At 45.8% G+C, this 13,061-nt stretch overlaps 1 protein-coding gene across 1 annotated transcript in view; it reads left to right on the top strand.

Moving 5' to 3' along the window:
* Positions 1–8,687, top strand: part of LOC148143875 (uncharacterized) — a 202,918-nt gene extending 194,231 nt beyond the window's left edge. Inside the window, exon 4 of the mRNA XM_087975277.1 lies at positions 8,636–8,687. Coding sequence (XP_087831403.1) covers positions 8,636–8,687 — 52 coding nt within the window. The remainder of the gene's footprint in view (positions 1–8,635) is intronic.
* Positions 8,688–13,061: the final 4,374 nt, after the last annotated feature.

Here is a 13,061-nt window from a genome sequence, read left to right as displayed (position 1 = left end):
AGCAATTGATACATCAACTTCTGACAGAGCCACTTGATTCATTGGGACTTGAATATCAGCAGTCATTCCAATCAAGAAGGCATGTTTGCTTTTGTTTGTTTGAGAGATTTTGGACAGTCCTGTGGCAGGAAGAATACTGAGACACCGAGTGAGGGAGATTCAGTGCGTTGACTGTGAAAAGTGCTTCAAACCATTTACTCAGCTTGGAGGAATCAAAGTCTCACCCCTCAAGGTGGGAAAGGCTATGTACCCGTTCTGTTTGTAATTTCAATCCCAAAGCAACACAAGGAAAGCTCCCTCCAAAGGGGAAACCTTGGAAATGTGGGGTCTTTGGGAAAGGATTCCCTTCCCCATCCCTGCTGGAAACCCCCAGACGCATTCACACCGGGAGAGGCCATTCACCTGCTCAGTGTGTAGGAAGGGCTTCAGTCGGATCAGCCATCTGCAGACGCATGAGTGAGTCCACAAGGGAGAGAAGCCATTCACGTGCCCCATGTGCGGGAGGGGTTTCACTCAGTCAGCTGCACTGCTGACCCACCAGCGGGTCCACCCTGGAGAGAGGCCATTCACCTGCTGTAAGTGCCGGAAGGAATTCACCTGCTCCTCCCACCTGCGAGTTCACGCGCCATCACAGGGGGATTGAAGGAGCGATGGCCGAGTGCCAAGTGCTTATGCACGAAACGTCGATTCTCCTGCTCCTTGGATGCTGCCGGACCTGTGCTTTTCCAACACCACACTCTCTGATCTCCAGCATCTGCATTTTTCACCTTCTCCTCGAGAGCAAGGTTGGACTTGTCTTTTATTCACTCATTCACTCCTTACAACCTGTCCTTTTTTAGATTAGATTAGATTACAGTGTAGAAACAGGCCCTTCGGCCCAACAAGTCCACACCGACCCGCCGAAGCGAAACTCACCCATACCCCTACATTTACCCTTTACCTAACACTACGGGCAATTTAGTTTGGCCAATTCACCTGACCTGCACATTTTTGTGATGTGGGAGGAAACCGGAGCACCCAGAGGAAACCCACGCAGACACGGGGAGAACGTGCAAACTCCACACAGTCAGTCGCCTGAGGCGGGAATTGAACCCGGGTCTCTGGCGCTGTGAGGCAGCAGTGCTAACCACTGTGCCACCGTGCCGCCCTTTGTTGCAAGTTTCAGAAAGATTTGTGCAGCTTTTTTTTTTGAAAAAAAATAACATTCTTCCCGACTTTAACGAAATTTCTCAATATATCGTTTTAGTTATTCTCAATTTTAAAAATCAGCTATTTCTCACATGCCGTGTTTCCCAGGTAAAGTCATCACCATCCATTCTCTCTCTTCCCTGAGAAAGACTTCATACAGCGATCAAAGAGGGCTGAGGCACGAGAAAGGACGATTGTGGGGGTCGGGGGGGCGGGGGCGGTGAGGGGGTCGCTGATGGTGGTGGAGAAGGGAGGGAAATGGACAGGGGTTCAGAGGGTTGGGGGAGAGAATAGAGTGTGCAGTGTGAGGAGAGAGAATGGGCAGGGGACAGTGGATGGGGAGAAAATAGACAGGGGGCAGAATGTAAAGAGAGAGACAGCACAAATGCCATCTTCTCCAGGACTCGTGTCAATGTCCCACGAACTGGAACCCACTCTTCCCACATGGCTAAGGCAGTGGAACCATATCATCCCTACAGGCTATTCACACCGACCTTCCCAACAGCAGGAGAAAGTGAGGTCTGCAGATGCTGGAGATCAGAGCTGAAAATGTGTTGCTGGAAAAGCGCAGCAGGTCAGGCAGCATCCAGGGAACAGGAGAATCGACGTTTCGGGCATAAGCCCTTCTTCAGCCCTTGTTGAAACTTTATTGCTGGAACAGCGCAGCAGGTCAGGCAGCATCCAGGGAACAGGAGAATCGACGTTTCGGGCATAAGCCCTTCTTCAGCCCTTCCCAACAGCATCCCACTATGACTCACTCGTTTACGCTACAGCCCTGCAGTTCCCTATGGCTATTTCCTGACGAAGGGTTTTGCCCGAGACGTCGAGTCTCCTGCTCCTCGGATCCCGCCTGATCTGCTGTGCTTTTCCAGCTCCACAATCTCGACCCTAATCTCCAGCATCTGCAGTCCTCACTTTCCCCCAGTAAGGGGTGAATGTTCTCGTCCTAGTCTTTTAGATCTTTTAAAATCTTTCCCCACACCCTAAACCTTTACTCTCTAGTTTTGGAATATCTCTAACCTGGGGAAAAGACAGAAACGTTGAGCAGCCAAACAAAATGCAAAAGAAATAAAATGTCGAGGCACAGGGAAAAAAAATCAGCAAAATAAAATAGCTTCGGCATTTTTCTCTCGTATTCGCATTTGGACGCTTAATATTTGTCATGATCGGGAGGTGTCCGTGTTGGACTAATGTGTACGAAGTTAAAAATCACACAACTCCAGGTTACATTCCAATCGGCTTGTTTGGAAGCACTAGCTTTCTGAGCGCTGCTACTTTATCAGGTGGTTGTGGAATATAAGATCGTAAGATCATAAATTCTGTGTCTTACGATGTTATACTCCACAATCAGCTGATGAAGGAGCAGGGCTCCGAAAGCTAGTGCTTCCAAATAAGTCTGTTGGACTATCACCAGGTGCTTTGTGATTTTTAACTTTAAAATTTGTAACAAATTCCTGCACACTGAGCATGCTCCGCGGTGTCAGCAAGCACTGCGCATGACCGCCAGTGTCAGCAAGCACTGCGTGTTCTCTTGGGAGTCCGCAGAAACGGCACGCGAGCGCCTTTCCGTGGAGCAGTGGACAATCTTGGAGGACCGGAAGGAGTCTGGTCCTCCTGCCAATCAGAGCAGGCCATTGTGGAAATGCGGAGGTTGGACCATGAACTCTGAAGCTGCTGCTGCTCTTTTCTCTCTGCATAAGGTTAAACTTCACCCCAGACTGTAACTTCCTTCCTCTGTCTAACATTTGTGAGTACAACAGTGTTTTTCTCACCACCTTTTCATTCTGGGGTTCAAGAGTGAACTGAGGGAGGGGCCAGACTCTGGAAAAGTTGATCCAGGTCTGTGTGTCAACTTGCAAACACATGGAAAATGCAGTACCACAATGTGAAGTTCTAGCCTTTGCAGTATAAAAAAAAGCTGAAAGGAGGTGCATTGTTTAAATGGTGATCTGTTGAGATGTGGCGAAAGTGAGATGCTGGAGATCAGAGTTGAATATTGTGGCACTGGAAAATCACAGTCGGTCAGGCAGCAACTGAGGAGGAGGAGAGTCGACGTTTCGGGCAGGAGCCCTTCATCAGGAGTGATGTGTGGATAGACCAAGGGGCCTCAGTGTCCTTCTACACCAGTCACTGCCAGTTGTCAGAAAGTGCAGCAAGCAATGAGCAAAGCAAGTGGTATATCAGCAAGAGGAATTGAGTTCAGAAGTGGGGATATCTTCCTGCAGTTAGGTCGGTTATTGAATGTATTCAAGGCTGAGTTCATGTGACTTTGAAGAACAAAGAAGTTATGGGAGAAGGCAAGAAAATGGTTTTAAAACCAGTACAGAACAGTTACAGAGTCATACAGCACAGAAACAGACCATTTAGTTGAACTAGTCCATGCTGGCGGTGTTCTGAAACTAACCTGGTCCCACCTGCCAATGATTGGCCTATACCCCTCCGAACCTTTCCTATTCATGTACTTATCCAAATGTCTTTTAAACATTGTAACTGTACTTGCATCCAGCAACTCCTCTGGACATTGATTCCTCAAACGAACTACTCTTTATCTTTTTAAAAAAAGGTGCCCCTCATGTCTTTATAAAATATTTCTTTCTTCACCTTCAAAATTTGCTCCCTCATCTTGAACCACCCACACTAGGGAAAGAATACCTGCCGTTCACCTCATCTATACCTCTCATGATTTTATAATCCTCTCTAAGGTCACCTCTCAACCTCTGATGCTCCAGTGAAAAAAGTCCTAGCCTATCCATCTAGATGCAGGTATATTTATATCCAGTTATGAACTGTTCAATACTGGCGAAAGCTGGAAAGACAAATGACCTATTCCTGCTTCCAATTCTCTCACTGTGTCCAGGACAGCAAGAGACCATACGACATAGGCACAGAAATTAAGCCATTTAGTCCATCAGATCTGCTCCACCATTCAATCACGGCTTATACGTTTCTCGACCCCATTTTGAAATATGGATTTTGGAAAGGCAGATCAGGGCAGGATCTACACATTTAATGAGGAGTGTTGTTGAATAAACATACCATGGAGTGCTGGTTCATAGTGGAGTCGCAGGTAGACAGGGTAGCAAAGAAGGTGTTTGGTATATTTGCTTTAATAGGTCAATGCATTTTAATACAGATGTTGGGAGGTCATGTTGCGGCTGTACAGGACATTGATTAGGCCACTTTTGGAACACTGTATTTGGTTCTGGTTTCCCTGCTACAGGAAAAGTGTTACGAACCTTTGTAAGGATTTGGAAAAGATTTACAAGGCTATTGCCAGAGTTGGAGGGTTTGATCTATATGGAGAGGCTGAATAGACTGGGCTGTTTTCTCTGGATCATTGGGGGCTGAGGGATGACTTTATCGAAGTTCATAAGGAGCATGGATAGGGTGAATAGCCAAAAGTTTTTCCCCAGAGTAGGGGAGTCCAAAACTAGAGGTCATAGGTCTGAGGTGAGAGGGGAAATATTTAAAAGGAACTTTGCAGGCACCTTTCTCACACAGAGGGTGTTGTGTGTATAGAATGAGCTGCCAGAGGAAGTGGTGGAGGCTGGTATAATTAAAGCATTTCAAAAGGCATCTGGTAATAGGGAGAATTGAGAGGGGTATGGGTTATGTGCTGACAAATGAGACGATGTTAATTTGGGATATCTGGTCAGCACGGACAATTTGGACTGAAGGAAAGCAGAAGTGTCATTGTGAAGACTGGACTTTCAGAGCAGCTTTCAAAGATGTTTTGTCCTGGCTGGGAGCAGAAGCTACAATGAAATCTTTCATTTGTGAGACAGCAACTGAGTGAGTGAGGACATTCAGGATATTGGTGGAAAGTGGGAATTTGTTGCAATGTGGAGTTGAAGTGATTTAAGTAAAGTGTGCTGAGCAGGGAGCCTAGTGAAGGGTTATGTGAGTTTTTGTTTTAAACTGCTCATTTCTTTCAGCCTCCAACATTGTATTTCCAACGCTGTCCATCAGTGGGAGTGGTGAATCAGCAACTGGTATCGTTAGAAGCCTTATGATTTTCAGTATTGCAGGTATAGCATTGTCTCATCAGCTTTGTAAAGATTACTGGCAGCAGCGGGAGGCGTGGGCTGGATTCACTAGAAATGATTAAGCAGTTAGATAACACATGTACAAGAGGGCAGGGTGGGACTTGTCTTTCGATTTGCAGAAGGTGGGAGGTTCTGGTGCTGTGGTCCATTGCAAACACAACTGCGGTAAATCATAGAATCACTACAGCGTGGAAGCAGGCCATTCATCCCATCAAGTCCACACTGACCCATCCGACGAGCATGCCACCCAGACCCACCCTATCTAGTTGTTTCTATGGTGGGTGAGACTAGGTCACAAGATTAGGAGGAGTAGGTTTAAGACAGAGGAGAAGGAACTGCTTTTCCCAGAGAGTGGTGAATCATTGGAATTCTCTGCCCAAGGAAGCAGTAGGAGCAGCCATATTCAAGACATAGTTCGATGGGATTTTGTATGGTAGGTGAATTTAGAATAGTCAGGATAATGCAGGTAAGAGGAGCTGAGACGATGGATAGATGAGCCATGATCTTAATGAATGGTGGAGTAGCTCAATGGACCAAATGGCCTACTCCTGCTTCTATTACTGGGAATGTATGAACATGCATTTTTTATGGCCAATCCGTATCAAGGCAGGTGAGCAATGTAGTGATGTGGAAATGAACATCAAAGAATGATAGAAAGGGACACGGAAAGTAAATGTCCCAGTCCAAAGATGTGCAGGTCAGGTCAAATGACCATGCTAAATTGTCCATAGTGTTAGGTTCATTAATCAGAAAGAAATGGGTCTGGGAGGGTTACTCTTCAGGTGTCGGTGTGGACTTGTTGGGCCGAAGGGCCTGTTTCCACACTGTAGGGAATCTAATCTAATCAATCAAAACTGGATTCTACAGAACACAAGAATTGAAACTGAAGACTGTATGGCTGAATGTGTGCTGCAATGTAACAAAACTGAATGAATTGGCTGCACACATTGAAGAGAATAATTATGATCTGAGACTCCTTACAGGGACATGGCTTCAGGATGACAAGGATTGGATCTAAATATTGAGGGGGTACGTGGCATTCAAGTTGAATAAGAAGCGAGGTAAAGGTCGAGGGTTGGCACTGCTAATCAAAGCACTAATAACATGGTACTCTGGTGTCAGCTCCGATTTTAGGTCCTGATTTTTCTGTCCTTTTCTCCCTGTTCCCAGAGAAAGATGTTGTCTGTTCTCAGCTCAGCTGGCTTTCTGCTGAAACTTTGAGCCCCTTTTACACCTTCCAGAGCAATAAAACATTCAGTCGATCAAGGCCCAATCCACAATATTCTCAGCCTGAGAACCATCCAGACTGAGAGAATCATCGGAGCAGGGAATAAAACAAGAAAAATGAAACAAAATGAGACATAAATGCACATTTGGTGCTTAAAGTGTGTTCATTAGATAGTAAACCAGAATTAGGGGTGTCCCAGGATTCTTATCGTCCTCGACTTGAGGAATTCTCTCTCCCTAACAATATTTACATCAACAGAAATAAAGCATCTGTTATCAAATAGACATAGAGATATACAGCACGGAAATAGACTTTTTGATCCAACACATCCATGCTGATAAGATGTCCTATATAAATCTAGTGTCCCATTTGCCAGCATTTGGCCCATATCCCTCCAAACCTTTTCTATTCACACACCCATCCAGATGCCTTTTAAATGTTGTAATTGTACCAGCCTCCACCACTTCCTCTAGCCTATTTACCCTATCCATGCCCCTCATGATTTTATAAATGTCCATAAGATCACCCCTCAGCCTCTGACACTCCAGGGAAGCAGCCACACCCTATTCAGGCTCTCCTTATACCACAAACGCTCCAACCCTGGTGACATCCTTATCAATCTTTTCTGCACACTTTCAAGTTTCACAACATCGTTCCTATCCTACAGTAGGGAGACCAGAATCGAATGCAAGAATCGAAAAGTGGGTGAACCAATGTCTTGTACAGCTACAACATGACCTCCCAACTCCTGTACACAATGCATTCAATGAGTCAAATGGCCTCTTTCTGCACTGCAGCGATTTAATGATTTGATTTTGTATCAGAGTCAATTTCAGTCACTATCTCTGGTTTATGGTGTGTCAGGGTGGGATCGCTGGTACCAGAATTGCTTGCAATAATCCAAACGTGGCCTAACCAATGTCTTCTACAGTCGCAACATGACCTCCCGACTCCTGCACTCAGTGCACTGACCAATAAAGGCAGGCATATCAAACACTTTCTTCACTATGCTGTCTGTGTGTGACTCCCCTTTCAAGGAACTATGAACTTACCATCGAGTCATACAGCATGGTCATGGACCTTTGGTCCAACCAGTCCATGCCAACCATAATCCCAAACTAAATCAGTCTCTCCTGCCTGCTGTTGGCCTGTATCCCTCCAAACCTTTCCTATTCATGTACTAAAACAAATGTCTTTTTATTGTACCAGCATCCACCGCTTCCTGAGGAGGTTCATTCCACACATCAACCACCCTCTGTGTAAAATTAGTATTTGAATGGCAAGGATGAGATTGAATTGAAATGGTTCATTAAAATAAACAGCTTCTACTAAACCCCCTACAGCAGGTATGGTATCAACTCCAACTCTGGAATCTCTCAAATCGATATTTCCATGGAGTGGAGGGGGGAGTAAAGTGTTGGATTCACAGAGGTGGAGGTTTTCTGAGAGTGTAAAGCTAAAATTAAACCCTGTGCTTTGCTTGAGCTCAAACTGCATTGACGTGGAGGAGAGCGAAAGGAGTTTGCAAAGTGTCCTCCCCTCCCAATGTGCCCTCCCTCCCCCATTGTGGACGTCTCAACGTGGAGGTAGCCCTGTCAATTTCAGAGTGAAACTCCCTCCCTCTGGGCAACATCTGGGAGCATAGCAACGTTTCCCCCTTTCTATTCCTCATCCTGGGAGGGGGAGAGAGAGAGGCGTGGGTGGGGGGTTGTGTTGGGTGGAGACTGTTCACTTGTAGCAACTGGAGTGACTCCATGGAGGGAGCAGGCTCTCCAAAGTGCTCAGATGCTCTCTGTCCCTCTCAAAGACATTTTCCTTGTGTATTCCCTTGGTTTGGCACGTATAGAGTTTGTACCCTGGAAAAGGTTTACTTCTTTCCTCATGTTCAAAATTATAAGGGTCGTTTCTCATGGAACTGAGCAATATTTAAGGGATTGGCACATTGGTTTCAAATGTAGACATCTGTTGCTTCATATGGTGTATATCTGATATTGTTGGCTGTTATAAAAACTTTGTGGCTATGATATTTCACCTTCTAATGCAGTAATAGAGTTATGTTCTATATCTCTTGTCTCTTTTGTATTTTCTAGGACAGCAGGAAGTCATTCAGTAACTTCACTGACTTTCTATTCCCAAGCAGTTTTGACATTTCAATATCATATTTGTGATTCAGCTCCATTTCTAGCACCTTTGTCGACAGCTTGTTCCAGGTTATTGCGATCTAAATTAAGTTTTCCTCCAAACATACTGAAGGCTATCTTGTTGCATGAGGGTTTTCTGCGTCCTGCATAATATATGGTCAGCACTCATCTGGCAATATACAGGAATTGCCACCGATGTTATGTTCATTTAACAGTACTGACAGTGATCACTCAATTTGTGATTTTTATTTGGAGGAAGACATGCAGAAAGAAATCTGAAACAAATGATACATCATCTTCTGACAGAGCCACTTGAATCAATGGGGCTTGAATATCAGCAGCCATTCAATTCAAGAAGAAATGTTTGCTTTTGTCTATGTGAGCGATTTTGAACACTGGTATGGCAGGACACCTGAGTGAGGGAGATTCAGTACGCTGTCTGTGAAAAATGCGTCAAACAATTTACTCAGCTTGGGGGAACAAAGTCCCACCCCTCACAGTGGGGAGAGACTATGTATCCATTCTGTTTTGAATTTCAAACCCAGCGCGACACAAAGAATGCTCCCCTCATGGGGAAACCATGGAAATGTTGGGACTTTGGGAAAGGGTTCCCTTCCCCATTGGGGCTAGACACCCACAGACGTGTTCTCACTGGGGAGACGCTGTTCTCCTGCTCAGTATGTGGGAAGGGATTCGGTTGGCTGTGCAGCCTGCAGACACACCAGCGAGTTCACACCAGGGAGAGGCAGTTCACCTGCCACCATTGTGGGAGATGATTCATTCAGTCGTCCCACCTGTAGTCACACCCGCAGGTTCACATCAGGGAGAGGCCGTTCTCCTGCTCTCTGTGTGGTCAGCGATTCATCGATGCATTCCACGTCCTGAAACACCGGCGGGTTCACCTGGGGGAGAGGCCGTTCACCTGCTCTGAGTGCAGGAAGGGATTTGTCGATTCTTACACCCTGCTGATCCACCAGCCGGTCCACAGCGGAGAGGCGCCGTTCACCTGCCCTAAGTGCGAGAAGAGCTTCAGTCATGTGAGCAACTTGTGGAGGCACCAGCCGATCCACAACAGGGAGAGGCCGTTCACATGCTCTGTGTGCGGGAAGGGGTTCACTCAGACATCTACACTGTAATCTACCAAAGGGTCCATATCATGGAGAGAGCGTTCATCTGCTCTCCGTGTGGAAAGGGCTTCACCCGCTCCTCCCACCTGCGGAGCCACCAGCGAGTTCTGTAATTTTTTGAGGATGTAACTCTGAAGATGGGCAAGGGAGATCCAGTGGATGTAGTGTACCTGGACTTTCAAAAAGCCTTTGATAAAGTCCCACAAAGGAGGTTAGTGAGCAAAATTAGGGCGCATGGTATTGGGTGCGAAGTACTGACTTGGATTGAAAATTGGTTGGCTGACAGGAAACAAAGACTAGTGATAAATGGCTCCCTTACAGAATGGCAGGCGGTGACCAGTGGACTACTGCAGGGATCAGTGCTGGGTCCGCAGCTTTTTACAATATATATTAATGATATAGAAGATGGTATTAATAGTCACATTAGCAAATTTGCTGATGATACAAAGCTGGGTGGCAGGGTGAAATGTGAGGAGGATGTTAGGAGATTACAGGGTGACCTGGACAGGTTAGGTGAGTGGACAGATGCATGGCAAATGCAGTTTAATGTATGGTTATCCACTTTGGTGGCAAGAACAGGAAGGCAGATTACTACCTAAATGGAGTCAAGTTAGGTAAAGGGGTCATATAAAGAAATCTGGGTGTTCTTGTACACCAGTCAATGAAGGCAAGCATGCAGGTACAGCAGGTAGTGAAGAAAGCTAATAGCATGCTGGCCTTCATAACAAGAGGGATTGAGTATAGAAGCAAAGAGTTTCTTCTGCAGCTGTACAGGACCCTGGTGAGACCGCACCTGGAATATTGTGTGCAGTTCTGGTCTCCAAATTTGAGGAAAGATATTCTGCCTATTGAGGGAGTGCAGCGTAGGTTCACGCGGTCAATTCCTTGAATGGCAGGACTATCTTATGTTGAAAGATTGGAGCGACTGGGCTTGTATATCCTTGAGTTTAGAAGACTGAGAGGGGATCTGATTGAGACATATAAGATTATTAAAGGATTGGACACTCTGGAGGCAGGAAACATGTTTCCGCTGATGGGTGAGTCCCGAACCAGAGGACGCAGCTTAAAAATAAGGGGTAGGCCATTTAGGACAGAGATGAGGAGAAATGTCTTCACCCAGAGAGTGGTGGGTGTGTGGAATGCTGTGCCACAGAAGGCAGTGGAGGCCCAGTCTCTGGATTTGTTTAAGAAAGAGTTGGATAGAGCTCTCCAGGATAGTGGAATCAAGGGTTAAGGAGATAAGGCAGGAACAGGATACTGATTGAGGACGATCATAACGAATGGTGGTGCAGGCTCGAAGGGCAGAGTGGCCTACTCCTGCACCTATTGTCTATTGAGTTCATGTGCCATTGCAGGGGGATTGAAGGAGCGACGGCCGAGTGCCATTATCGACTGGACTATCAACCCAGTTCCGGGGATTCCCGGGGTTTGAATCCCGCCGAGGCAGATTGTGGGATTGGAATTCGGTCAGAAATTTGGAGTTCTGAATCTAATAATGAAACCATTTTTGGGGGAGAAACTGCCATCTAATTCACTCATGTCCCTTTTAGGAAAGGAAACTGCCATTGTGGGAAAGGATTCACTCAGTCATCTCAACTGCATCCTTTAAACGGTCTGACCTACACCTGACTCCAGACCCACAGCAGCATGGTTGACTCCTGACTGCCCCCCCCCCCCCCATGACAAATGAGTGGGAGTAACTTCAATGAATACAGTGTGTGGGTTGAAATTGCTGAGTGAGGCAATACTTCCTTTAGTTTAAGGCTGTACCAAGGATCCAATTATAAAGGGACAACTCAGCGCTGACCAACAGTAAAGGAAGTGGAGTTGGGAGGAGTGTGTGAGCTTTGAGATGTTTAAAAAAAAAGCTTCTTTTTTTTTGCTGGGGAGATCTGAAGCTGTAACAAAGTTGGGTGGCAATAAAGGTTACTTGAACTTAACCCCAGTCTCAGACTGTTAATGAAAGCTATGAGATCCAATAGGTTTTTGTTTTAAAGCTGCTCACTCTTTTCAACCTCTTGCACTAAGTTTCCAATGTCATGTATCAGAAGGAGCAGTGAATGAGTAGCTAATATCGTTAGAAATTGTAAATTTTTCATCTCTGCAGGTATTGCATCATTTCATCGACATTGTAACGTTTACTGGCAGCACCGGCAGGTGTGGGATGTATTCATGAGAAATGAAAATGTGTTGCTGGAAAAGCGCAGCAGGTCAGGCAGCATCCAGGGAACAGGAGAACCGACGCTTCGGGCATTAGCCCTTCTTCAGGCTAATGCCCGAAGTGTCGGTTCTCCTGTTCCCTGGATGCTGCCTGACCTGCTGCGCTTTTCCAGCAACACATTTCCATCTCTGATCTCCAGCATCTGCAGACCTCACTTTCTCCTGTATTCATGAGAAACAAAGTTAAAAATCATACAACACCAGATTATAGTCCAACATGTTTATTTGGAAGCACTAACTTTCGGAACACTGCTCCTTCATCAGGTGTTTGTGGCGCAGGATCATAGGAGAATTTATAGCAAAAGATCGCAGTTTCATGCAACAGAAATGATATAGAACAAACTTAGATTGTTGTGAAGTCTTTCATCTTTTAGAATGGGTTGCAGGTTTTGGTTCATTAATATGTAAATCCCAGAACTTGTTTGAAGACACATTCTCGGGACAACTTAAGGTCTGTATCCCAATCTTGAGTGAGACTGGTTCTGTTTCCAAAGTAGGAATTTATAAAATCTCACATGGATTGACTGTCTGTAGATTGTATTTGGCTCAAAAAGCGCACAATGTATCTGCAAATATAATTCTGCAAATTCAAAATCACACAAAAGCCTTATATGTAAGTGTGTGAGTGATAGAGTATCAGCCTGTGAGAGGGTGTATATGTGTGCGTGTCTGAGAGAGTGATCTGTGTGAATGTGAGCGTGTGTGAGAGTGTATGCTTTGAGTGGGTGTGAGAGAGCGTGACAGTGAAGTGGGGTTACCTGTCATGTGACATGAACCCAAGGTCCTGTTTGAGGCCATCCTCATGTGTTCTGAACTTGGCTACCAGCCTCTGCTGGGCCACTAAAACTGAATAAGCAGTTACATAGCACACATTGGAGAGGGCAGGGTGGGATTTGTCTTTCGATTTGCAGAAGGTGGGAGGTTGAATCATCAAACCCCCTACACTGTGGAAACAGGCCCTTTGGCCCAACAATCCACACTGACCCCTGTTCGAGCATCCCACCCAATAACCTCCACAGCTAATCCCTGAATTTAGAACGCCCAATCCACTCTAAGCTGCACATCTTGGGGCCTTGGGAGGAAACCAGAGCACCCAGAGATGGGATGGGAG

The sequence above is a fragment of the Chiloscyllium plagiosum genome, unplaced genomic scaffold (assembly GCF_037043375.1).
Source record: "Chiloscyllium plagiosum isolate Xiang-an unplaced genomic scaffold, Cpla_swu_hap1 HiC_scaffold_27, whole genome shotgun sequence".
NCBI lineage: Eukaryota > Metazoa > Chordata > Chondrichthyes > Orectolobiformes > Hemiscylliidae > Chiloscyllium > Chiloscyllium plagiosum.
This window is presented reverse-complemented; position numbering and strand designations above follow the sequence as displayed.